The sequence below is a fragment of the Siniperca chuatsi genome, linkage group LG15 (assembly GCF_020085105.1).
Source record: "Siniperca chuatsi isolate FFG_IHB_CAS linkage group LG15, ASM2008510v1, whole genome shotgun sequence".
Taxonomy (NCBI): Eukaryota; Metazoa; Chordata; class Actinopteri; order Centrarchiformes; family Sinipercidae; genus Siniperca; species Siniperca chuatsi.
In genome coordinates this window covers 24,241,048-24,268,696 of record NC_058056.1, presented here as the reverse complement: position 1 = coordinate 24,268,696, position 27,649 = coordinate 24,241,048, and the positions used below count along the sequence as shown (strand labels likewise).

The 27,649-nt window shown below is 38.6% G+C and overlaps 1 protein-coding gene across 5 annotated transcripts in view; it reads right to left on the bottom strand.

The window, feature by feature from the left end:
* rab11fip5a (RAB11 family interacting protein 5a (class I)) overlaps positions 1–16,803 on the bottom strand; it is a 37,062-nt gene extending 20,259 nt beyond the window's left edge. For 2 of the 5 annotated variants that reach the window (XM_044166212.1, XM_044166215.1), the window contains exons 1-2: positions 16,665–16,803; positions 11,348–12,117 (exon numbers count right to left, since the gene is read on the bottom strand). In XM_044166212.1, coding sequence (XP_044022147.1) covers positions 11,348–11,724 — 377 coding nt within the window. In that variant the 5' untranslated portion in view covers positions 11,725–12,117; positions 16,665–16,803. Of the gene's footprint in view, positions 1–11,347; positions 14,282–16,664 lie in introns of those variants that run through there. The other 3 variants (XM_044166214.1, XM_044166217.1, XM_044166213.1) reach the window with 3 other exon arrangements.
* Between the last annotated feature and the right edge of the window lie 10,846 nt (positions 16,804–27,649).

Below are 27,649 nucleotides of genomic sequence, written 5' to 3'. Positions count from 1 at the left end.
GAATTCAATTTTAAGAGATTATCCTGCCAATAAAGTAGTGTTGGACAAGTTGAAAAACTCATTAAAGTCATGAAGATTCATCCTGTGGGGATAATGAATGAATTTTATTGCAATCCAAAAGATGTCAAGATATTTCACTCTGGACCAAAGCTGGACTGATAAACTAATACTAATTGCCATATCTACAGTACAGCCAGGCTGCTAGCATGACTAAAACATTTCTACAAATTTAAAATGAACAGAAGAAATGTAACAAAAATCACTAAAAAGACAAACAATCCTGGAATGTGATATTAAATAAAAGGCCAATAGCCTTACAGTCATCTAAACCCAGAGCCCTTATTTCCAGATTCCAATTTTAACATGAAGCTGTTTGATTACATAGGAAAAGAGACAGGAAAGTTTCCTGCTCTAGCAAAAACACTGGCGTAATTGTAGGCTGCACGAAAAAAAAGTCATGTAATTCACAGCACAGGCTGTTATGTAATCATCATCATCATCCTGCCACTGACCTCAAGTTCAGCACTGAAACACGGTAACACCCAAGAAGAATGCCAGTGAAAACAATTAGCAAACAAACTCCTTCCAGTACAACTCTGAGAATGACAAATAACAAGCAGGTGGAGCCCAGAACACAGAAGAGAGAGGAATGCTGATGCTTTTTATAGTTCCACAGGAACAACAAACAAAATGGAAATGTGCCACATTAGCAGACATGGGAAATGTAAGATGTTTTCATTAACTAATCCAAAAGACGTAGGAACGAGTGACACTCCCATGAAGCAAGAACAGTACATATCAGCCGTGGTATTAGGTTTTTGTATTTGCATAAAAATCAACTTGACAGAGGCTGAATTATTCTAATCCAGATAAGGTATTTACTTTGGAGCATTTCATTCAATCAAATCCTGTTACCGGATTATCAAGCTACATGTAAACAAAGGAAATTCCTGAGCTCTGAAACTCTGTCTTTGTCCATAAAACACAAAGATTTTTGATTATGCACTTGCTCAAGTGTCTAAAATTGTATACCAGTGCTGCTACCTCAAATGCCTGTCAGGTGTGGACTTGAGTTTCACATTGATGCTCCAACAATAATATCAGTCGTCCTCCGGATTCGGCCGCCAACTCCCTGTAGCCAAGGTGGGGTTCACATTCCACTGGGCCAGGGAGATATGTAAGGGTTTTCTTTTGCAAACCTACAACTACTACCACCATCATCAAACCATCAGCCATGCAGAGATTGTAATTTGGGGCACTATTTATGAAGTATGTATTAGAAGTCTCCCTCCTAGCCTCTACTTAGAAGATCATGGAGCAAAAACTTGCAAATTTGTGATTTATATACGTTTGGTAATTAGTTGACTTAGGCAGACTGAATTAGATCAAAACTGTTCATATAAAAACAGTGAGAGAAAAATTTTGCTTCTGCTGACTAAAAACATTTCAAAAGCAATTTTCATGATACACAAACCGTCTTTTGTTTTTGAAGACGATGCAAAAACGTTACAGGCCTACTTACGTACATGCACCTGTGCTCAAGGGTCATGTGACGCATGAAAAACCCTGACAACAACAAATGTAAATCTAAGTAAACGGCATGAGGCCTAAATACAGAAACTGCAACACAGACAAAAACAGCAGCCTACATTTTGAAGCCCACGTACTCAGGCATTACACAGTCTGTTACAGAAGAGGACCCAGTTTCCCAAAAGCATCATCCCACACAGACAACTGTATAGTTCAACAAGGCCACTGTGCTGATATTATAAAGCATTTTTGGTTCTAAACAGCCACAACAATCTTCATAACCAAATGCTCTGCCTGTTTTTTGGAATATGTGGGAGTCTACACAGATTTCATTGTTGTATACAGTCCCATTCCAGAGCTGCAAAGCATAACTGCAGATCTGCTGCCCCATCTTGCAAAAACAGGAAATCAAAACACTCCACCCCATCCCAGTATGACACCATCTCCTCCCCCCCCTCCCTGATCCACTGAGGAGTAGATAGGAACATTTTCTCTTCCAGGAGCTGCCGTCTTATTCTAGGCTTCAGCTTACAAAGTCTTCAGTGGAACAAGTCGATCCATAGAAACCACCCTTCAAGGCAGGACAGGGCTGAAATTACAAGGCTAGTGGGATATCAACCTATTTTATCCAGCATGTACAGCATGTCTCTGTGGGGCTCTCTGAGCCTGGGTGGTATCAGAGCCAGAGAGAAGAGACTCTGAAATAAAACTTGTGCCAAGGGCACAGGATCTGCGTCAACTGTGGAATTTAGCTGTGCACTTAATTTACCAAACATATTGGTATTTAAGGTTAAATCGCTCTGAGTTACTTCTTTTTTTTTTTTTTCTTTTTTTTTTTACTACCAGAGGAGTCAGGGGGGTTGTTGTGAGGCTCAATGCACTCTACAGGGGCAGAGAGAGCTTGATGCAGCACAACACAAGCATATAAAGAAAAGATCTTTACCACTCTGACACATACGTCACATTTAGAAACAAAACTAATACAGCCATGCTAGCGGCTCTGTGAGGCTAGACTTAGGCAGAGCAGCGCTTTGAGCTAAATGCTAATGTCATCATGCTAACATGCTGAGTTTAGCACGTATAATGTTTACGATGTTCACCGTCTTAGTTTAGCATGTTGACATCCTAACATTTGCTAATTAGCAACACAAAATAGAGCTGAGGCTGATGGGAATGTCACTGGTTTTGCAGCTATTTGGTCATAAACCAAAGAACTTTTGACCCAAATTTTGATGGTGCTAGAAGAAAAGAGAGGATCACCAAAGTCAATAGGACTCATCCTCTGGGCACCATGGACACATGTCGCGAATTTCATGGCAATCCATCAAATAGTTGTTGAGATATTTCACTCTGGACCAAAGTGGTGGAGCGACTAACAGACCTACTGACTGACTGGCCAGCCAACAAACATCCCTATAGCCACGCCATTAGCAGGCTAGAAAATGCAGCAAAAGAATAAAACACAAGCTAATTGAGAAACACATTCACTAATTTGATAGCACATACATGACAGAAAAATACAGAAACACAGCAAGTCCAACACAACATAATCAGAACAGAAGAACACGCTAGTAATAAGTGAAAGCTAACGCTAAGGTTATAGCCTAAATCTCCAATAGCATCGTAATTATCCAATTTGAATATTAAACCTAGGCAAGCCACCAGTTACACAGATTTTTGTCCAAAGAAATGGGGACTCACAAACATTAGATCTTTGATAAACATAAATGTTCCCTTAAAGTGTGAAATTTCTGATTCATTATGCTGAACAGACATCAACATTCAGAGAGCCGTCTCTCACCAACTACCTCTGCTGCAAATTAAACATGCTGATTCAGCAAAATAGTCACTGGCAAGGTCCAATTAGAGCCAACAGTGCTTGGCACACTGCAAAAACTACAATCCACGGTCAGCTGAAGGCACTTGACGACGGCCCAAGAATGGCACAACAGTGGCAGATTATCGGCTTGGTGTGTCAAGCCACTTAGAGAGGATGCAAGGTAGGTAAGTGGTTCTACTTCATTTGAATTATCAAGTGAAGACTTCCCATGACATCTCTTTCAATGATACAAACCAATAAACCCTCCAGGAGCACTGTGGGCAATGCTGGTAAAGTGGCCTGGATTCCTGCCTCGTCAGCTCAAGTAGCAGACAAGGCCGCGAGACCCAGACCACATTCCACATCTGGATGCGATGAGCTCTAACCTCACAACCAACTTCCCTCCCAATACTTTCACACAGCCAAGCATTGTATCTTCAAACTACATCTCCTCGGGCCCACATTAGGGATCAGTGATAGAAAACCAAGATAATTGTTCTTTTTTTGTGAATAGTAAGTCATAGTTGTATCAAAAAGACGAACAAACAGAGGCTACCTACCCTTAGCAGACTGAGAGGACAATAACAGACATCGTCAACTAAATATTTAGCGGTCAGCTAGACAGAAATATACTCGTAGATACTCGTAAAACTGTTTTAGTAGTCAACTTGTAACCAACTAACCAAGTTTTTATGTAGCTTTAAGCAAAGAGATGTAGAGAAGGTAAACTTTGTTGATTACAGAAAATTAAAAAGAAAACCAGAGAGCAAATGGGTGATTGTTAAAAGTTTTTTTCCCACCAAATAATTATGTCATGAAGATAATGAATGGATGTTAGAAAAGTTTGTGATCTTAACATAACATGATCACAGGATAATTAGTTTGTCAACTCAACATGGTGACAGAATTATTTTTCATGATCACAGTACAAATATTTCACGATCACAGGGAAACCCAAGCTTCTAATGCCAAGATCATAAAATCAATAAATTGTGGTCACAAGAAAACAACACATGAAAAATAAATAGTAGCATATCCTCTCCAAAATATCTAACTGATCACATGTGAAAAGCCACTGAAGCAGGGCCTAGCATTTAAATTCATTAGGTGGGTGTTGTTTACCCAAGTATTAAGCAACAGCAAAATGAGTCAATGAGGAAAGGTAGATCACCACAAACAGAAGCAGGTGCTGCAGCTACAAACACATCCTGAGAACAAGGCGACTGCTGTCTGTTTGCTTACAAAGGCTGCGACAAATAATACAACTTTCTATTGGACTGTGCTGTTATTATACAAAGCCATCTTATGTGAAGTCCAAGGCCAATTTCTGCATTACAAAAGATTCCAGTTAACTTTGTGTCCAGAAGTAGCAAAATTGTCAAGCTATGTGAGACTAGATGTACTGTGGGTTTCTCTATTTGAGCAGACTTTAGGAGATTTATGTACAACAACCAATGCTAAATGTCTTAAATAACTAACAGTTTAAAAAATATATATAATCTTTAAAGGGAGATCACCCTAAAAAGACTAAGGCTTCGAGGACTGGCAATCATATTGGCAGCTATTGGACAGCTGGTGGCATTTTCTTAATGTACAACTTTGCCCTCTCAACACAATTCAATTCATTTGAATGCAGATGTTGAGTGGAAGCTGGTCAATTCATCACTGCTACTTAGCTAGCAACCAAACTGGCATTTTATAAACACAATTAACAAAATATCTGATTCATTGAGTTTCACTAGAAACCAAATCACATTGTTTTATCCCTCAAATGTCCTTACTTTCTCCACATGAAGATTAATCAGTAATAAAAATCCCATTGCTAAAAACAGCACAGGTTCCTATATCCGGTTTTTGAGGAAGGGATTTCTTTATGAACTGATGTGGATGCACCACTAAGTGGATTTATTATGCCTTTGAGCATGACTTGCAGTGTTATTAGTTGGTTATTAATGTATAATCAAAATGATTAAAGCTTCTAATTGATTTTGTGCTTTAATGACAAAGACAACAAGCCCCTTTCATACCATGACACTGAGAAATTAGGGTTTTGAGATTATGATTCATTTTAGACTAAAAAGTAAGCATTAAAAATTAAGCAATTAAAGTGGTTCCAAAAACTAATGTAAAATAAATGTATGCTCCTTCTCCATTAATAATACAAATAATTTTAAGTGGGTTTGGAATCAAGTAAGGAGAAATGTATCTCTATTTTGCAGAGTTTATAGTCAGATAAAAAGTATACCTGGTCAGCTAAAACTCACTGTCCTGTAGACACAATTTACACAATTGCTAAATACTGAAGAAGCTAGTTATGGCTAGTACTAGCATCCCTTAGCATTGGCTGTTTTGCTTACATTAGCATGCTAGCTAATTACCTAGCTAATGGGCTTAAGGAATCTTTTAGTTCCTTGAAAAGTAGTTCCTGGGAATAAAAGTTCCAAGTACTTTGGGTGGAAACGCAGCTTAAGAGTGCTTTGACCTGAACTGAACACCGACAGGGCAATTTAGGCGCATGTGTCACAGTGACCTAGATTTGGCTTACCTGTCTCTTCTCGTCTGCTAATAACACATGTAAAATGTCCTTTACCTAAACCGCAAGTCATTTTCATGTGTCTTCTTGTCTTTGCTTCACTCTACCTCCATGATGATGATGCATAACAGGCTGATGGGAGATTTGTGATGCAACCACACAGCCTCTACAGCAAGATAGTAGCAATATGAGTAAAATGTCGGCTGCTGTATATCCTTCTACCTATGAATGTTTTTTACTTAAATTAATCTGATAAATCTCCACACAAATGTTTTCAACAAGCTGAGGTACATTTATATTATGTAGGATGACTTGTCAGGTCACACTGTTATGTAACTTCTCATGTCCATTAGACTATATTCTCTCTCTGCAGTAGCTACTGAAAGTCTGTCGACTCTTAGCAGAGGATTTTTCTGGATGTACATCACGCACAAATAGACAGAAAACCACACACACACACACACACAGTCTTTCTGCCTCACTCAGCAGAAGGAGGTTCAGTTCTCAGGCCTGCCTTAGTAACACTAAGGTCTGAAACATCAGAGCTTTGCCTCCTACAGATACACAACATGACAGGTGGTGTGAAACTGAGACAGCAATGGCATAAAAAGGAGTGGTTGTAAAATACCAAATCTAACATCTAAATCATAATATCAGCACTGCAAGAATCACCCAACCAATACCGTGAAAAATGCCTGATCTGTAGGGGGAAAAAAGCTGACATTTTAAATTACCCTCCTGGGAAAAAACTTGCTTATTAAGAAAAAAATGTGTATGACAAGTTCAATATCTAGCAAAAGCATCACAAATAAAAAAAATTGTTAATAATGTGGGTTGCTTGCTAGTTTTTGTCCACAGCGTGCTGATCTGGCAGTGTTTTTGTAGCTTCCTCCAGGCAGACCCTGGTAGGGGAATTCACCCAACGCCCACCTTTCAAAGAATCTGCTCTACACTGATAGCTCAACATGCAAATACATTACAGCCACTGCATCCTCCCATGCCACCCATTTTATGACGAATTAGCTGAATAAAGATTCGACATTAAAATAAAGCATTCATGTGGTTGTTTTTGCTCTCACTGTTATTTAAGTTAAACTGTCTCATATATTATATATATATATATATATATATATATATATATATATATATATATATATATATATATATATATAGAAACTATTAAACCTAATGTCATTTAGAGTGTTTCATACTGATCAGAATATTAATTAGATGTTTGGTACTGGATTTTTTGCCTCACTGTAGGGCTGCAACTAATGATTATTTTCATTATTGTTTAATCGTTTAGTTTGTAAAACTTCAGAAATTGAATGCAATTTAAAACTTTTGAATAGTTAGTATAGTAAATTTACAGCCAGTGACCATAAATTTTGCTGGCTGAAATGAGAACTGTCGCTAGCAGATTTTATTAGCTGTAGCTAGCTTGCTAGCTACTTAGCGCCATGATTTGGTTGACAAAAATCCCGCTGAGCTTAGCTTACATACCTGTGTATATTTTCAAACAGAATGCTTTAAGTTGGATGGCATTCAGGATGAGGACTAAATATGTTTGGCAAAAGTAACACTTTCTCAGGTAAAGTTGCTGGGGTTGTTTGTAAATTTCCCCAAATCCAATAAAGTACAGGACAGAGCTGCCAATGTTAGCCTGAACTCTGATAGCATCCATGACCAGCTTCCACACAGTGGGGAAATACTACACAGTGGATATGCTATTTACTTTTCTAACGTAACCTGTAACCCACACAGTTTGTTAATGATGTGCTCCTTTAAAGTTACACTCGGTTGAAAAAGTTGAGTCTTTTTTGATTTTGTCAAGTCTAAAGTCACCAGATTCACAACTTGAGTCCAAGTCATGTGACTTGAGTCCATACCTCTAGTACTACCTCACTTTAATCATCACTTCATCATCTCACACGCAGAATAAACTCATCTTTTCCCAGCATAACCACATCTAAATTTAAACCTCATCCATCATTTCCACTGACTGTGACTGGAACACGCTGACTTAGAGGTACACTGAATGGAAACTGATGAATCCTAGAGAGAATAAAACAAGTCAGAGGTTCAGAAGAAAAGAGCCATTTCGACCTGCCATACCACCATTTGCTGAAATATACGGTCACCCAAAGCACTATATCACTGTGAAGCCCCCACCTCCTCTAAAGGGCTTTATAAATATTAGAAACTGTAAAGTGAAGAAGTCTAGGCACACACATCAGTCCTCTCTATGCAATACTAAATGCAACACTACTATCACTGGAAAGTGTATTTTTTATGTTTTGAAATTCATGTGTATGTTAAGTAACTTTTGTTGTTGCTTTGTTTGTGTTGAGCTGAGCTGGTTTTAAAAAGCACCTGTTTTTCTTTCCTCCATCTCACCTGAGCATCTTCTTGATTGCACTTATTCTTTCTGTGTGTTTTTATTATCAGATTTTACTGCCACCATTCATATCTCCTTCTAGGTTTTATCACCATGCAAATAAAGCTTGGCTCAAACAAAACGACAACCTTGAAGAACCTATTATTACTCTATCATGAGAGTCCAAAGATAACACAAATCACACAGCTTTACATTTAGGGGTGTTACTGGGAACAGCCCACAACCACAAATCACCCTGAAGGGAAAAACATACTGTAACATACTGGTCAGTCTCCATCTGGCTGACAGTTTTTAAAGATGCAAAAAGATTAAGCAAATCATCCTTTTCTATGTGTGATTGTTAATTTTCTGATCTCAAAACATTTTCAGCATTGAAAAAGCAAAATAATTGCTGTGTCACTTGTAGCAAAACATTTAGAACAATATCCATGCAGCCAAAGTCATCACTGACTGAGGTGCCAGAGCCTTAACAAGTTCAGCTCACAGACAGCAGTGCAATAACTTTCTTAACTTAGTAAAATACAGGTGTTGGGGAGTACAACTGTATATGTGAAAAAAATTGTATAAAGCCTTTTGTGGCTCCAGTGGGAGCTGCGCGAAATCTGACAAATTTCCTCAAATGATGTCACTTGAGTCAGTGTCGGTTGGGGCTGAAGACAACAAGTGTGAAAATAAAAAAATCTGCGGGTGTGGAGTTGGAAAGAAGTGAGCTTACCAGACCTCTGTAGCCCAGCTCCTCATCTCTACTTGAGGCTAGAGGCTAGAGGCTACATTAGCTACTGCTAGCATAACACACCCAAATCTCCAACCAAGCTGTCGGTGCTCAAGTTGCACTGTGGGTAATGTAGGCGCCAGGTTTTGACAAGAAAGAAAAAAGACAATATCTCTGGTTCTGCTGCATCAATTTTGATCCTTTTTGTAAACTGTCCATCGCAAGTCCAAACATTTTATAGGAGTGCAATGCTAAAAACGGTGCAGTACTCTTAAGTAGAGTACTTCAATCTCAATAATGTTTACAATATGAGAGCCATGCATACTGCTTTTGTTTACAGCTCAAAAACATGACACTGTGCTTATTTTGCTCTTTCAGTCACAGACATTTCAGTCTATCAATCTTCCAGATAGATTTCAAAGCTTTTTCACAAATTAAATTGTAGAGTTGACTGTGACTGAGTATGCAGGAGCTTTTGTATTTAACATCTTATACTGTAGCATCAAGTAGCACAAGAACAACAGTTTCTCCTAAAACGTGGCTCATGTTTTGGTGGATGTTCGCTGTCAAACCAAGGACGTTTTTTTTTTTTTTGGGTTGACATTGGTGATTAGTGTTGACTGTGGGATGTGTTGCTAATGACCAGCCCAGATTCACTAAATACCACGTGGAGACATTGAATGTACCAAGACACCAAACTGCTGACACTTCAAAATCACAGGCTGACTCTAACCTTCAAGTGACCAGCTCCAACAGGGCCGACAGGAGGAGACTGGTTCCCCTTTCATCTCACATTCACAGGTCTATCTGAGTGAAAGCACAGTCAGGTCGGCTGGTAGTCGTTTTTAACCAAACTGCCATAAAGGACACGGAAACTAAAGTGGGCAAGAGGAACGTTTGCATTCATCATCAAGCCAAAATATTCAATCTGTGCTCAGTCAACAGGGTGTCAGTATGAAGGCGGATGTCCTAGAGCATCTTCTACCAATTCTGTTTAATACTGGACTTATGTTAATTAAAGAATAAATAACAAAAAATGAGGTCCTGATTGTGGAAATGACACATTTGAAAAGAGGTGGTTTTATTTATCACTGACGTTTTGACCGCAGTTGGTCCTTTTAAAGTCAGGATTAACACACACTATGATACTGGTGTTGAAAAAAAGTAATTTAGCTCTGTCTGGGATAATGTAAACAAAGTGCCATCACTTCTCATTATGGTTTGATCGCAGGAAATGATTTAGCTATCCAAATAATCAGCAATAAATTTCAGGTTTTGCTGCCAGTCTCTCTGAATAATGTATGTGCTAAATTTTGCACCAATCTACAATAAAACAGGGAGAAATCAATCATAGAAGAAGCAGGGAGTCCAATTTCTCCACTGACAGTAGTATCAATTGACCATAATGCATTGCTGTCATGAGAAATGTTTGAGTTAAGCAAATCTCACTTTGTTTCTTGCTCATTTCTATGCTAAAAACATCAAACCTACAGCTGAATGCAACAAGTTAAAACTTGTTTTATGTGAGGTGTTGAAAGGTATTACGGGGAGTGTAGGACATCATGAATAGAGCTATATATAACATTATGGTTAAGGGAAATTTGGTGCACCAAAACATTGCTGTCCTTCACCACTAAATAACTCCAAAATCACATCTTGATCATAAATAAGAGTTATCTGAGGATGGAAATTTACTATAAGATTTGGCAAATGTTTAAGCTGTTAAATGTATGCAACATCTAATTTTGCGTCACTTCTATACATCCAAATCTGTGCTCCAGTGGTTTAGCTTTTGTAAAACAACATGTTATGCTAAAAATACCTTGGGGACTTCGGATCATGAATCCGTTAGATAATCCCTGGAACTGGGACAGGCATTAATCCCCCCCTGCTCTACGTCATGTCTCAGCTACTGGGAAACAACATTTTAAGAACCCACAACAAAACAAACACAACAAGCACCTAATGTGGACACCCTGAAGGAGGTGAAAGTGTGGTTTCTAGAAGGTCAGGTTTTGGGGAAGCCTTGAGGTGTATAGTGGTCATGTACTCAGAGTTAGTTTGGTGTCTGTGGGAGGAGGGTGTGTCTGCAGGGCCCTGATGCAGCACCAGAGACTTGACAGCTGTGTTTATATCTGAGCACAAACTGTGTAGCAACTAAAACAGGACAAAAGCTGACTGTAAAACAAAAGAAACACCCTGATGAGTTCAATGAACATAGGAAAACAGATGAATTAATGGCAGATGAAGCATATGTATGCAGCGTTTGATACCCTCAGCTGCATGCTGACGCCACACACACACACACACACACACACACACACAACTATCACATGTATAGACAGCTGAACTTACTCGTTTTTCACGTATCTAGTCTCGCGAAAGACCTTATCCAGCTGGATCACCGCCTGTCCTAGGAACACGTCCAGCCCGATGAGCGCCCGGTGCATGACGGTGAGGACCAGCTCGTTGCTCCCGGCCGGATAGCCGCTCCCCCCGCCGCTCTCCAGCACGCCGGGCTGCAGCTCGAACGAGCACTCCTCCCTCCACTCCGGCTCGGTAGTCTTCTCCACCACGCAGGTCGAGTATTTCTCCTTCCCCAGCTGGATGATGGTGTACACGTCGCTGGTGCCGTGCTTGCCCTTGCCCCGTAAGCCCCTGCCTCTCAACACAGTCACCTGGACGTGTGTCGGTGCCCATTTCTGGTCCTCCTCGACGGTTAGCGAGGACATGTCCCCCTCCAGACAGACAGACAGACCAACCGACTGACCTGCCGCGCACACCGTGACGAGGCGAGGCAACCCGGGAGAGGTGGTGGTGGTGTCCGCCGCTTCCTCCCTGCTCTGGGTGTGTCAGTCACATCAGCTCCGGAGTCGGCGGGCGGTGCCGCATTATTGCTGTCTATCGTCTCTGCAAAGTTTCCGCGGTTGCCGGTTGTTTTGTGCCCTGGCTGTTCATGTGTTTCGCAGCAGTCTGCTCTGCGGCACAAACAGCGTCCGTCCCCGCACGGCGTGTCCCTGCCTCTCTTCTCCTGCCGTACGGGCCTCTCTGCGGGCAGCGACGTCACGCCTCTATCCTCCTTCTTCTGCAGGACAAGGAAGTTCAGCTCCGCCACAACACATGGGCTGCAATGAACAGACACTGCAATACAAGCCTGTACTGGAATGTGAGGTGATATGTATCTGCTTGCTGTATTAGGCAACCAAGTCAACTCCGCTCCTCTGAAAGAATGTAAAACTCGTCTCTGTTTGGCTGTAATGCCTGTTCACACTGCAGATACCCTGATGGAGGCCTCTGTAGTACAAGCTATAAAAACATTCTTTTGAAAACTACATGAAAGCCAAATCCTTTCCATGTACTACAGTAACATTTGTAGACTTAAACAACTCCCTCAGACTGACGTAACACTTCAAATGTTACTTTACATGTGACATAGGGCTGCAAGTAATGATTATTTTCATTATCGATTAATTATATTTTTTCCATTATTTGCTAAAACACCAGAACACTGTGACAAAGCCTATTACAGTTTCCTATTTCCTGCAATTTCCATGTTTTGTCAAACCAACAGTCTAAATCCCAAAGATATTACACTTTACTATAATGTTAAGACAAGGAAAGAAGCTGGAACCAGAGAATATTTGGCATTTTTGCTTGAAAACTGACTTAAATGATTAATTGATGATCAAAATAGTTGACTGACTAATGAATGAATCAACTAAATATTGCAGCTCTACTCTGATAAGATGTTAAACCTGAGAGTCATAATTGGTGCACATAATTTATAAGATTACATGTAGTATATATATGTATAAGTAGACATGTTTGTGTGTACATTTTCATAAAACTAGACTACATTTTGAAAGGAAATGGCTTGAAAACTGGCTGTTTCATTTGACAAAACAATCCCAACTCAAGGTCCACTTTCTAGCTTTTCCCAGAACTTTCAATCATACCACATGATCTTTATCAGTGGATGGCGTTTGCTCAGTTGTCATGGAAATGGATCTGTTGATATGCGTGATCGGTAGCTGTTATGATTTCATCCATACAACACTTTTAGGACTTCTTTTCCATGTTGGCTTAGAGTTAAGCATTAAAGTTCATTCTTGCCAAAACAACCACAACTCAAGCTCCACTTACAAGCTTTTAACTGTATCACATGGTCTTCATCAGCAGTTTCATTACATGGTAGCAGGAGGCTTCGGCCATCTCACATAAACAACTTTACTCTGAAATCTTTCCGCGTAGCCACTGATGGACGAGGCTGATTTATGATCAATCCAAATCTTCAAGTTATCTTTATCTGGATATTTTAAGTAGTAACAGAGACTATTACAGCCTTTTATTATCCTGATACATCAACTCAGAAGTTAAATGCTGCATCTTTACATTTACCCAGTAAACATACTGAGCACTGTTGCCCTTTTTAAAGCCATGCCATGTTTCATCTTTACAGAGTTTCATCTGAAATCTGTGCCATCCTTGTTTCTCTGAGAGTGCACTGGCATTTAAACTATGATCCAACTCTTCTGGTTCTGTTGTAAATGTGGAGGTAGAACGTACAGAAATGCACTCGTCAGCTATGCCATTGGACCAAATGTCCCAGACAGAGTAATTGGCAGCCATTTTTGGAGTCTTGTTATGGCTTGGCTGAGTTTAGTCTTCTCTGTCTGAGAGCAGACAGTCCACACATGATGATCAGATAACAAATGCACATTAGTGCTTTGCTCAAAGGCTTTTTGGCAAGAGAAACAACATTTCACAATAAACTAAAATTCAGATTGCTTCACTATAATCAGTTTAGTCTATCTACTAGTTCTAAAAATATATGAAACCATATCTCAGATCTTTTAACCTCATATGCTCTTTCTCTCTTTCTAAAAACAACAATTCTCATTTCCTACACTATTATTTCTTACTTCATGCACCTGCAAACCTTGAAGCACTTGCGTTAGGTGGAACATGGATTTGAGCGGTCTGGAACTTATTCCCAATGGCTTCTCCTTGATCTACTTTGGCTTGGATTGTACTTCATTTGTACATCGTTTAGATAAAAGCATCTGCCAAATGAATAAATGTAAAAATGTAAATATGAACCAGATTGCAGCTCGTTGGACCTACAAGTCTGTATTGGCTGTTATAAAATGCAAACTAACGACAAGGAGCAATCAGTTGTTTTCCTGCCTTGCTATGGATGACAATATCTAAACAACTATTTGATGGATTGTTATGAAATTTGGTCCGGACATTCATGTCCCCCTCAGGATGAATTGTAATAACTTTGATGATCCTCTGACATTTCCTCTAGCGCCAATGACATAATGACATTCCCATCAGCCTCAGTTGTACTTAGTGCTAATAGTGCTACTTACCAAATGTTAGCATGCTAAGATGGTAAACTAAAATGGTAAACATTATACCTGCTAAACATTAGCATGTTAGTATTATCATTGTGAGCATGTTAGCATGCTGATTAGAATTTAGCTCAGACCCAACCTATCTCCACACTTCGTTTTAGCACTGTGCCAGCTGGGGATGCATCTATGACACAGACAGAGAGCAGAGGAGAGAGACGGAGACAGCGATATAACCTGCTTGCTACGTTTTTACAGAGTCCCGACCTCACAGCATGCGCGCTGTTATTGGCTGGGGGACACACGCCACTGCCCAAAGGTTGACACCCAGAAACGTCCCGAACACAGCAAACTAATAAGAAACTAAGAAAATACAGGCAGAGGGCAGGGTCTCTGCAGATACAGACACCGCCACACACTTCGAGTGGGTCATAAGTGATGATTGAGAGGGATTATTTTTGTATGAGTCTATACATTGTTTTTTAGGAAAATCCTACTTATTCTGCCTTTAAGGGGAATCTGTGGCACCATTTTCTTCGTCAGCACTGCAGGCAGAATTTTCCAGACCAAAGCACCATTGGTCACCAATGGCCGTGACATTAAGTCAACCACATTTGTGATATCCCTGGCTGATATTTTTGGCACATCCTGTTTTCACGTGACGGTTTCACTAATTAGATGTTTCCAGAACATGATTTTGATTTTTCAAAAAACTTCCCTTTGGTGTTAAGTCAACTTTGCCATATTCATGCAGAACAGATGCGACCGTTTGCCGCATGTTTTAATAGCTTGTTGTAGTGTCCTTGTGGTTGCTCATGTCATTTGTCAAGCTGTTTGCTGTCTTCGACTGAGTACTTATGCCTGTTAAGTCTTTTTAAATTCTGGTTTCTTTTATCTTTTGCATACTAGTAGTATTCTTATCCTTCCCTTTTGTTTTGTTTTTGTCCCTCCTTCACCATCGAGACCCTGTTTGTCTCTAACCAGCTGTCATTGTGAAGAAGAATTTGTTCCCAGTTGACTTGCCTGCTTCATTCTGTCTGAACTTACTTGACGTGCTGCTGTGAAAGGACTTATACAACCCGGGGCATGTGAGGTTAGTGGCCGATGCTGGTGTTGGTGATGTAGTGCTTAACTGTGCACAGCTTGCATGTGAGAAAAATCAATAAATAGTGAAGAATTTGCCGCTGCTTGACCTGAGGAGAGTGTACGGCCTTCGCTATATGTCATATCCCGGTCTATTTATTGACAAACAAGTTAAACGGATCATTCATTTAGGTTAGAGGTAGTTAATTAGTTAATTTACACACAGTAATGACATTTGTATCGTTCCTATAGTAGATGTGAATGTACATCATCCCACAGGCTGACCAAAGTGCAGCTTTGGAAGCAAAGCAGCAGCTCAGGAGCAGTTTGAGGTTTATCACATTGTCCAAGGACATTCACTGGCCACACACATTTAAGAAACTGTAAGAAATATTTTTTTGTTGTTTTTGTTGTTTTTACTTTTGTAAAGATTTCAAATGTCCAGTCTTTGAGCTCAATTATATTTTTTATAAGCATATTAAAATTATGCTTTTATAAGGACAACTAATGAAGTTATGGGTCTGTTTTCTTTTGTGACCAACGGTTTTACTACATTTTGATAGAAATATTGACAAATCAAAGAATCTTGCACGCATAAATACAGTTATTTCCCAAGGAAGCCAAAGTTGGATATGTCCTTAATTGTATGGAGGTAATTCATACACACTGAAATACTCATAATTCTTCCAAAGATAAGAATAATTCCTCCTACACTATGGAGAAGAAAGTAACAAATAAAAATAAAATATAAATATAAATTAATATATATAAAAATACAGTAATTCTAAACCGCATCCTAAACCCTCAAATAATAATAATAAACTTTTTTATTTTATGCTAAACAGCACATTTTAAAGAAGAGTTAATGTGCTTCACATGGGAAGTTAAGACTACCACATATCAGCACTACGAATAAAAGTAGGCAATTAAAAGCACAAAAATAAAATACATCACATTCAAATAAGATTTAAAAATACATAAATAAAACAGATAAGACAGTTAGTGAAGATTCATGCATCACTAAATTAAAACACTTTGCACCACACAAATTAGCAATTAATAGAGATTAGATGTTACTAAATATTTACTCCCACTAACTCAGGTGTAGCTGTTGCATACTGTAGCTAACTGAACAAGCTAGCTTAACTGACAAAAACAACGTTAGCTTGTCTGATCCAGGTATTAAAAACAAGCTAGCTAGTAGTTTCTTAGGAAGGACTTTACACACAAACCTAATAATGGATTTATGACCAGCCAGTGCAACCGAATCCAGATCCTCAGGAAGGGAGTTCCGGAGCTGAGGGGTCCTGACTGCAAAAGCCTGGTCACCTTAGTCTTGAGCCAGGATTCAACAATGGCCAGAGGGTCTGAGGGCGCACTGTGGCTCTGATGTGACCTGGAGCAGACCAATGAAGTTCTTAATTAGTATCTTAAAATCAACTCTGAAACTGAGTGGTAACCAGTTAAGAGAGGCCAGAACAGGAGCAATATGGAAAAAGCTAGTCACTGAAACAGGTGGGTATATATATATTTTTTACCTTAAAGGAATAGTTTGACAGTTTGGGAAATACGTTTACAGCCCCGGTTAGCTTGACTAAGCATGAAGTCTGAAAACGGAGTAACAGCTAGCCTAGCACTGTCCGAAGGTAATAAAATACATAAACTAGCAAGTCTAAAGCTCACCAATTAACACGTAATATCTTGTTTGTTTAATCCGTACAAAAACCGAATTGTAAAAACGAAAATTCGCAGTTTTAAATTTTATGTGTCGGACTATTTCCTGGTTGGGGGCCGTTGCCAGGCAACCAGCAGAGATTCCAGGAAGTGACGGAGGAAGTTAGTCTTATAATTAACGGACAAGTATGGAAGTGATAGGCCTATCTTCTCATCTTATTCTCCCCCAGAAAGTGAATATTTAAAAAAAAAAGGCTAACTTTTTGCTGTTTTTCTTTGTTTCTCATTCCTCTGAGGGACTTGAAGTTCTACTTACTGATACTTTTATTTGTGAATGTGTTAGTCAGTGTGTGTACTCATAATGACTGCTGTGTGTGACTGAATTTTCTTGTGATGATTCATGTAGGCCTATGTAATTTGTTCTCAAGTCTCTCTTGCAAAACAGATATCTGAATAGATAAACATTTAACTACATCTACATCAAACATCCACACATTCATAACTAAAAGCTTCCTGTGTAGCTCACTTAGCAGCTCCGCTAAAGCAAGACAGAGTCCCATGCTCAAAAGCACATCAACTGCTGTTAAAAGCCTGAACAGTACTACTTGGACCCCAATTTCAAAGTGACTGCCATCCAATCAGATACTAGCTTTACCTTAACCTTTTGTCCACTGCCGCTCACATATGAAATATTACTTTATGGGCCAATTTGTGCTGACAGGAAGAGGATTTTCTTTCTTTGAGGGGATTTCTTTGAGGGTATTTTGACAGAAGCACTTGAGATTTTCCACTCAGATAAAGACCGAGTAAACAGACTGGCTCTGAAGTGGCGACCAAGGAGAGGGAGGCAGCGTGGGCCACTTGACAAATCTTTGTATCCATGAAATCTGAAGTGCAGGGAGAGTTTTTAGTCAGCAGGGAAGCTGAAAATGTGGGGGATTATTTCAGTATTTCTGACTAAAACTCCTCCTTCCCACTCATTTCTTTCCATCAACAAACCACCACAAATACTGACTTAATCCTTTCTGTCCTCTAATTGGCGTATTTCCACCTCCAACAAGTATTTAAAATCTACTGCACAAAGACAGAGATTGCTAAATAAAACCATAAAAAAGTTTTTATGAGAGAGATGGATTTGGATTGTAATATTAAGAACGTTCTGATTCCCACACGTCCAGTTTATCGCCTCCCGCAAAATTTCATTTGTCCACTGTGGTCACATTATTTTAGATACCAGGAATCTGTCCATAGTGTTTCACAGGAAGTTAATTTTAGTGGAGGCAGTAATGAGGTTTGAGAATAAATTAGTTTTGAAGGAGCTAGGAATGCAGGTGTCAAAGCAAAGGTTGTGATTTCTCTGAACTGAAAAAAATTAATCAAATGTGGATGGAAAATGGCTCTGATAAATGGTCCTGTTTTATGGAATTTCTGTGAGTTGGAAGATGCTACAGAAACATTTTAGCGTTGCCAAGATGGAGTTTTTGGCTGTGGAAAGATGTGATTTTGGCGTGATGAAGCAGGTTGGTAGAAGTCCAGATATCTGTTACTGTGTCCTATACAGGCAGTGAGGGCAGCAGGCAGGCGTCATGGTTGTTATGTCCAGACTTGCATCAAACAGCATTAGCAAATAAATCTTAATGTTGTGTTTTTACCTTACTCGGACTGCCAGTTGGGTGGGAGTTTGCTGCCAAGGAAAATATGGTACATTTTAAAGAGATGAGACTTTTTGAGTGAATTTAGCATTTACCTGTAATGTGTCTAAAATGAAATAACATACTTAAGCTTATACATAATATGCAAAAGCGTTCGACCTCAATTACATCATATAAATCTTTGTGCTGTATCCATGCAAATCAAAATGCAGTGAATGTAAAGGAATGGCTAACACGCTTTGCATGAATTATGAGGGCCTGCTCAGGTTTTACCCATAGACTGCATAAAAGGTTTTACCCAAACAGCCAAGAGCTTTGATGGACACTTGGGAGTTTGATAACAACCAAATGACTTGAATTATTTTTTTTGTCTTTTATTCTTCTTCTTTCTTTCCCTGCTGCATTTCTGTAAACACAAGTTGTCCTGTTTGCGGTCAGAAACAGTGAACATGGGTTGCACAGATACCAGCTGAGGCGTACAGCGCCCTCTGTCGGGCATCACAGGCAACAACTCACTACCACTGTTGGGCAATGTTGACATTATTTGAGAAGCCTCTCTTCAGGGCTGCAAAGGACCATTTTTTCCCATTGTTGATTGATCAGTTCTCATAATCAATTAATTAAAGATTCCCTCCAGACATGTTTTAAGACATATAAAAACACTCTTTGTTTCTGACATGGTTTTTCCACAAAAAAAGTCAATTAACAAGTTACGAAATACTTAAAATAACATCTATTCATTCTCCTTTTTTGAAAAACTGAGAATCTATGAATATGCAAATATTTTTTATTTCAAAAGTTTAACTGCTGGACACAAGATGTCTGCCACTTAACTGAAAAGTCCATTCTCAGTGTGTGTGTGTGTGTGTGTGTGTGTGTGTGTGTGTGTGCACTGGATGTTTCAAGTTTCCACATCACACAAGTTGCATATTGGACCGTGATTGGCTTCCAAACTAGTGTCACAAAATCATCTCGTACGTATACGTCTTAAACAGTGATGGAGGAAGTATTCAGGTCCTTTACTTAAGTAAAAGTACTAATACTACACTGTAAAAATAGAATTAATAAACTAATCGTTTCAGCTGTACTTGTATATAATGTTGGGTACTTTAATTCATAACAAAACATCATATTTTATAAGCTTTTTGTATGTTTTGTAAGCAAAAATCTTAATTCAGTAACTAGTAACTAAGGCGTTCAAATATGTAGTGAAGTAAAAAGTACAATATTTCCCTCTGAAATGTAGTGGAGTAGAAGTAGAAAGTGGTATGAAAAGACTCAAATAAAATACAAGTACCTCAAATTTGTACTTAAGTACAGTACTTTTGTTCAAATGTACTAAGTTACATTCCACCACTGGTCTTAAACTGAGATTTAAGGTGAGCACAGAGAAACTTTCCCCCTTTCTAGTGTCAGACTGCACATACATGATTCTGCACAATGAGGGTCAAACATCCAAGTGAAGTATCAATAAGCAAAATACATTTTTGAGTGGAGAGGGACTCATTCAATTATTAGTTAATCATTTAATCATAAAAATGTCAAAAATAGTGAAAAATGCCCATCACTATTGCCCAGAACCAGAAAGTGACATATTTAAATGGTTTGTTTTGTCTGACCAGCAAAGTTGTTAATGGCTCATTTTCTGTTGATTGACTAATTGTTTCAGCACCACTGATTACACAGACTTTTCCCATTGAGATTGTTTTTGTCAACTCTGTTTCAAAGGTCAAGAATAAACTTTCAATCTTAGTTTTTAAGCCAACGTAGACAAGAATGGCAAATGGACTGTACTTGTATAGCGCCTTTCTAGTCTTCCGACCACTCAAAGCGCTTCACACACTACATATCACATTTACCCCATTCACACACTGATGCTGCCAACTGCATCAGAACAAAGAAACTAACTAATCATTCACACACACCGAAGGCACAGCTCTCGGGAGCATTTTGGGGTTCAGTGTCTCGCCCAAGGACACTTTGACACTTTGTGGGCTGGGGGAATTGGTGGACGACGCGCTCTACCACTAAGCCACAGCTGCCCTCGAAGAAGTCCTTAAGGTGCTCAGAGAAATTTAAATTTCAACATCTACAATTCCAATGCTGAAGAAGATCATGTGATGCAGAACAGCTACTAGGACCTTGTGAAGAGATTGTATCATTTTCCATGATACGGTGCCAAATGGCCTATTATTTCCTAATGCTTCACAGACCAATATGAGGTTTTAAGGCTGCCTAACATCCCTCGACGTCCTCTAATCACACGAGAGACAAAACCTATTTGAGAGCCATAAAGGCATCTAACAGGCTCTAAATGAGGGGCTGAAATGTTTAGCAATATTTTCTTACAAACTAATCTGTCTAATTAAGATATTATCCGCGCCAATCATGAAGACGACAGAGAGATGTCTATAGAAAGCCCCGTGAAGAGGTCAACTAAGAGTTTAGGGCCTCATCAAAGAGAGATTCCTCATCTATTCTGGGAGGCGAGCTGTCAATCATCCCCTCATCAGGCTCACAGATTCATATCAGATCCTGACACCAACAGCTGTTACATAACCACAGCTAATCCACATTTAAGATGGATATACACACGCACATATAAACACACACTCTGGTAGACAATGAGGGCCAGCAGCTGCCACACACAAACTTTCTGTGGAGCCAAGAGAAACAGATAGACGAAGGCCTAAAATGGATCCAGTTCAAGCACCGCAGTGCAAATGGCCTACTTAGAGTTTAAACTGGGTAATTAGAAACCTAATCAGGGCTCACTTTCTCACCCCTGATGAACGTAATGAAATGCTCCCGTCCTCGTACATGACACTCACACTAACACAGATTGTCCAGGCCCCAAAAACAGCTGTGACTGCCTGTAAACACAACTCACATCACAATATGTCGACACGTGTGATTCAAACATAATTCAGTAAGAACTCATGAATTTATTAAAAAAAAAAAGGAAATCCAGAAGATTTTCTACAGAAAACTGTCTTTCACCAAAGCATAAAAACAGCACAGTTACATTTAACATATACAACAAGTAACATGTAGCACAAATGTGGTAACAAGATACCACTGAGACGAGACAATACGTAAGCATAAAGTATGGTACACAAGTAAAGAATATACATAAAATACCTAAAACAAAGTAACAAACATAACATGAAATACTCTGGAGCAAGACTTGTGGCTCAGTTTTTTTTAGCTTAAAATGCTGATTGCTCTTGGAATGAAAGACTTCTTAAAAATCATTTTAGTTGCCAAAGTCACCTTGTAGCGCCTCCTAGAGTCTCACACTGATGAGATAATGGGTGAAAACTGTCTGTCGGATGCTTAAGGCTTGATCTCTTGTCCTGATGGTACGCAGCTCACCCAGCTTCATCTGGGCTTCCCATTCATTTTTGTTTATATCTTTAAATCCATGCACTTGACATACTATATACCTCCTTATTTATTCATTTGTTTGTTAGTTTATTTAACAGGAAAAATACAGATAAACGTTGTTACATACAAAGAAGCAAAGCAACAGATGTAATATGTGTGTATATATGTGTATATCATCTAGCTGAAGCTAATTTGCAGGCAACGTCTCTGGTTAGGCTTTCAAATTCAAGTTAAAACAACAAAACAGATGAAAGTATATAAATGATTCAGGATAAAAACAACAGTACATTTTAAACAGTAACAATTTACCTCAGGGCTCCATATTTAGCATTTATATAAACATTTAAATGATTTATAACACACTATAATGTAGTTGTAAGCAGATATAAGTGTTTATGAATGCATTTCTCAACAACTGTAACTCCTCCCGTGGGCGTTATTATTTAAAATTCGTCCTCATACAAGAAGTTAGAATTATTGAAAATACTGCACAGTAATAAGCACTTAAAAATGTCCTTATATGTGCTTACAGCTGTTATAATCCATGTATTAAATGTTTATATACTGCTAATATAGTCTTATAATCTATAATCTCATAAAATGATCCATTCAATTATCAAAACCTGTCAGACATACATGTCTTTTCCATAAATATCTATGACATGGACTGTTTGTGATGTCTGCTGAATTGGCAAATTACCTGCCAGGTGACAGATGAGAATTTGTAGTGTTACGTACTGTGAGGACGTACAATTTGTTGCTTTTTATCTTTAGATTTTTTCATTGTTGCTGTGTTTGATTTTTTTTTTTGGCATGTATGTCATTTTGTGTTTACAGTACATGTAACACATTGCTATATAAATACATTTACTGTATACATACAAATGTGCATATTCTTTTTCTGTGCACTACAGTATTGTACAGTATTGACTTTTCCTACCTACTGCTGAAATCTGAATCTAAAAAGCTCAGTGCAATACACAATAGCATTCAGCTAGACAAGACTGACATTCTTGTATAGTAAAGCAGTCAGTGTCAACAAAAACAGTAGAACAAAGCAGAGATTTGTATATAAGAAACATTTCCAGGGTTGACTGGGGAAACATTTTGACCAGTACGGCTCACACGATGACAAAACAACTTTCCAATTTGGTGGCATTGGCCAGTTTACTGACACAATAACTAGGTTTTGAAGCATGAATGAAATGTTTTGAGTGAGTTACTACCTTATGCAGACATGCAATAGAGCTGTGATGTCTCATGAAACTGTTATGACTGTTTCACAAAAATGAGCCAAAGCGATTGAGAAAAACTGTAAAGTAAGGTGCTACCAATTAACCCAATATTAAAAAGTGTATTAGTTACACCTAGCTAAAGCTAATGCAGTCTAATATGACAGTCCTGCTATGAATCCTCCCTTCATGAAGGTTATAATGTTCAGTTTTTCCCTCACTGATATAAATGGGGAGGACAAACTAATAGAAACCCTTGTCAGTAGACCGCAATATGATTGCACACCCTCCTGTCTGTCATATTACACTGCTGGTGAGCAGCAGCTGTTACTGAGCTGTGAGCACTGGTGATACTGGTGTTACTGGGCTTTATGTAAATCCAAATATTTAGACTGTGTGGAGGAGATCAGGTATCTGCTGGACCTGAGGTTCCATAATGAGTTTTTATCTGGACTGAACAGGAGATCATGGATCCAGAGAGGCGATCCCAGACTAAACCAAACTCCACTATAGTATGGCAGGTGTTTAGCTTTCATCTTCTGCACAGTGATATTTTGTGGCTGGACATAAAGTCTCAATCTTTCAGTATCCTTCCCTTATTGAAAAACAGTGTAACATTTTACACACCTCTTAAACCAATAACCCAAACATTTGGAAAATCTTTGGAAATACTGTCTTTTTTTTTCACCTCTGTGATAATGTTGTTCACCTGCTGATGGATTATTTGAGCAATTTAAGAACTATTTGATCAAACAGGGTCATAGGAGTAATATTAGCTGTCAAAATCAGGTAACTAAGCTGAGAAAAATCACTGCTGCAAGGAAAATAGCTTACACAGTATTCTTTATTCTCAGGCATAGATTTTGAGGAGTGTACTGCTGCATGTTCATGTTACAGTAGAAAAAATAATTGGTCTCCATCTTTTCAGATCATCCTATGGAGGCATCATTTTCTGCTACATCTGTGGTAATTATAAGTAGGGTTGGTATTCCAATATGTTTTTATTACAACCATGAGCCTATTATTCAGAGTCAGGAGTTTATTTAAATTGTGAACAGATCTGTGAAATTCAGATCAGCTCTGTGAAGGTAGACGAGTGTTATCCTTTCTAAACAGCACAGGAGATTAACTCAGCGCCAAAAGCGAAGCAGCCCATAGCCAACAGGAGACTCCTAACCTGCCAGCAATCTGCGCAAGCTACGTTCAGGTGCAGTCAGTCAATTTAAATTGCTGCAACTTCCAAGATGATGTTGGATGGAAAGAGCAAAGGAAGTTAGTTTTTAGTGACTTTGAAAAGCAGTTTCAGCAGCAGAGAGCAAAGTTAAAGCACTGCAGCAGTACAAGGAGAGTAAATGTGCATGTGTTGCAGGATAGTGTGACTATGTATTTTCCAAATATCACTATATTTCACACTGACTTCAGGTTAACCTTTACAAGGATACCTTAGTGGCTTGTGCACATTAGTGGCTACAGATGACATTGACAGGCAAACTTCATCACCAAGAAACCCTGTAACAAAGACACTGCATCACAGTAAGCTGCCTGTATTACATTATTACGTTACTATTTTACATCAACTAATCAACATATCGTCAAAAAAATCATATTAAACATATATGCAAAATGTTCCCTTGAAGATTTACTTTCATACTGAGCATACTGTATGCAAACTGTATGCAAGTTAATACTGACAGTGTCTGCAAAGTGTTTACTGTCAAACGTTTTCATTTATGCAACTTTTTCATTATTCTGCCTAAAATATCCACTCATGTTAAGTAAAGCATGAGTGTCTATATTTATGTTTAGGCACCTAAAAGTACCTGAAGTTGGTCAGAGTTAGGGAAAGCTTTGTAGGGATAGCTTCTTACAGCACAGTCATGTTTACCAACCAGGCAGTTACCGTAAATGTAGACCTTGTGGCCCTATAGTGCAAACTCTCAATGTAAACATTGTTCCAACAATGACAATCCAAAGTTTAATGTGGACAAATGCATTGAATCTATATCGTCTCTATCACTGATACATGGGAGGTTTTTCTACATATATTCCTATGTTGTGATTTAGGCTTATATGGGTGCAGTTTTAGGCCTTCATCAAATCTTTCCCCTGCAGTGTTGGTGCGCAAAGTAAAAGCTGAAACACACAAATATAAAAAATTAAACCAGCTTTATTGTACTTTTTCTCTGTCTCGTTTTATTAGTTAGTTACATTAGTATGCTATTTATCCTTTTCTTTTTAAAATTTTCAATAAAATAACAAAATAGCAGCCTTTAGGCACATCGCACTCGGGCCATTTTCATAGAGCATCCAATTTATCCAACTAGATAGATAGATAGATAGATAGATAGATAGATAGATAGATAGATAGATAGATACTTTTATGTATATATATAACAATCACATAACATGCCCACACAAACATGCCAGGGGGAGCAAGATACATTTTCAAAAGGAAGAAGCAGTTGAATATTATTGAATGAAACAGGTGTTATATGTTATATGTTATAACAACTAAGGAAACCTAGAGACGTTTGGTTTCTTGCTTGTTGTGTTATATTTATACCTATTTTTTCACCTACTTGTATGTACACAATAGTTCACAATGTTTATGTTTGTTTATCTTTGTTCAGCTTTGTTTTTTAGCTGTACGTCTATTTCTATCTTCCTGTAAATTGTTCTGTGTGTACGTATACAGAGCAACTTAAAACCGGAGTCAAATTCCTTGTACGTGCGCGCACACGTGGCCGATAAAGCTGATTCTGAAGAATTTGGTCAAAATAACATTTAAATCAATCTGATAAAACTGATAACAAGAAATCTTGTCATGTTCAGTGATTCATTTTCCCAAAGTAATGTAAACTTAGGGTAGCTATGATTCATCATTGATGATCTATGTGCAGAAAACTCATGATTCTCATATTTCCGACAGCCCCTGAACGCGGCGTGCCTCCCGCGACCTGCAGACCGTTTCGGCGGCCCGTCACACCACAACACTTGCGGTGAACAGCTGGCAGAGACCGGTGTGTTTTTCTTTGCGGGCTCAATAATACGGTGTTGGTTTACCAGCTCTGGGGATGTGGGCTCTCCCTTTGTGACGCTTAACCGGAGACTTAGTGGTCTTTGTCCGATTTATATTTTAATTATCTGCTAAACTGCGGCTGAGGGCCATGTGGGAAAGAGCCGAGGACTGACCTCAGCAGCTGTCAATCATCCAGCAAGGAGGAGGACTTAAAAATATTCATATGTTGTTTATCTGTCTTATTGAGACACACATACACACACACAACATTGTACATAAAATATATATACAAATACAATATTAAATCATGTTTTTATTTGGTTCATTTCATTTCCAAACTAGGTGATGCCGCTGTTAACAAGATCCTCTAACTGGAGTTTCATTTTCTACAATAATAGTGAGTTTAAAACATTTTTAGGTTTCTGATACAGATTCCTCTAAATCAGTATCAAGTGGTGATCTAATATAATCAGTTCGGTCTAAATAACTTTGGGTTTGACGCCATCTGTTGGACATGAAATCCATCTCTGCAGAAAAATACTCAAGATGTTGGCAAACATCTACATTTTCTCACCTCTCAAAATGCCATTTTAAGAAATTAAAGACATAAATATATATATATTATTAATTTTTTTCCATTCCTCAATGTTTGACAAAGTCATCTTGATCTTGCAAATTTCAAAACAAACAAATATACAACTAAATCCTCCTCGTTTCCCTTTGGTAATCTTACAGGACCCCAGATTGGACACATATTCAAATGGACAAATCTCCAGTGGTGGAAGAAGTATTCAGATACTTTACTTAAGTTAAAGTAACAATACCACAATGTAAAAATACTCCATTTCCAGTCCTGCATTCAAAAATAGTACAAAAGTGTAATCAACTAAATGTACTTAAAGGACCAAAGTAAAAGTACTCGTTCTGCAGTAAAATGTCCCCCGTGACTGATAAATTATTCTATCTGACATTGTTAGATTGTTAATACTGATGCATTAATGTGTAAGCGGCATTTTACTGTTGCAGGTGCTCGAGGTTAAGATACAGTTGGTAGTTTAGTCCAGTGGTTCCCAACATCTGGGTTGGGCCCCTCCAAAGGCTCAAAAGATTAAATCTGTGGGGTCATGAAATGATTAAATAATAGACATTAGATTGTGTATTTAGATTCATAGATGATAAAATGTAACAAGGGGCTCCCACCACAAGCCGAAAAGGATGAATCTCGAACAATGTAGTTTATAAACTTAAATGTT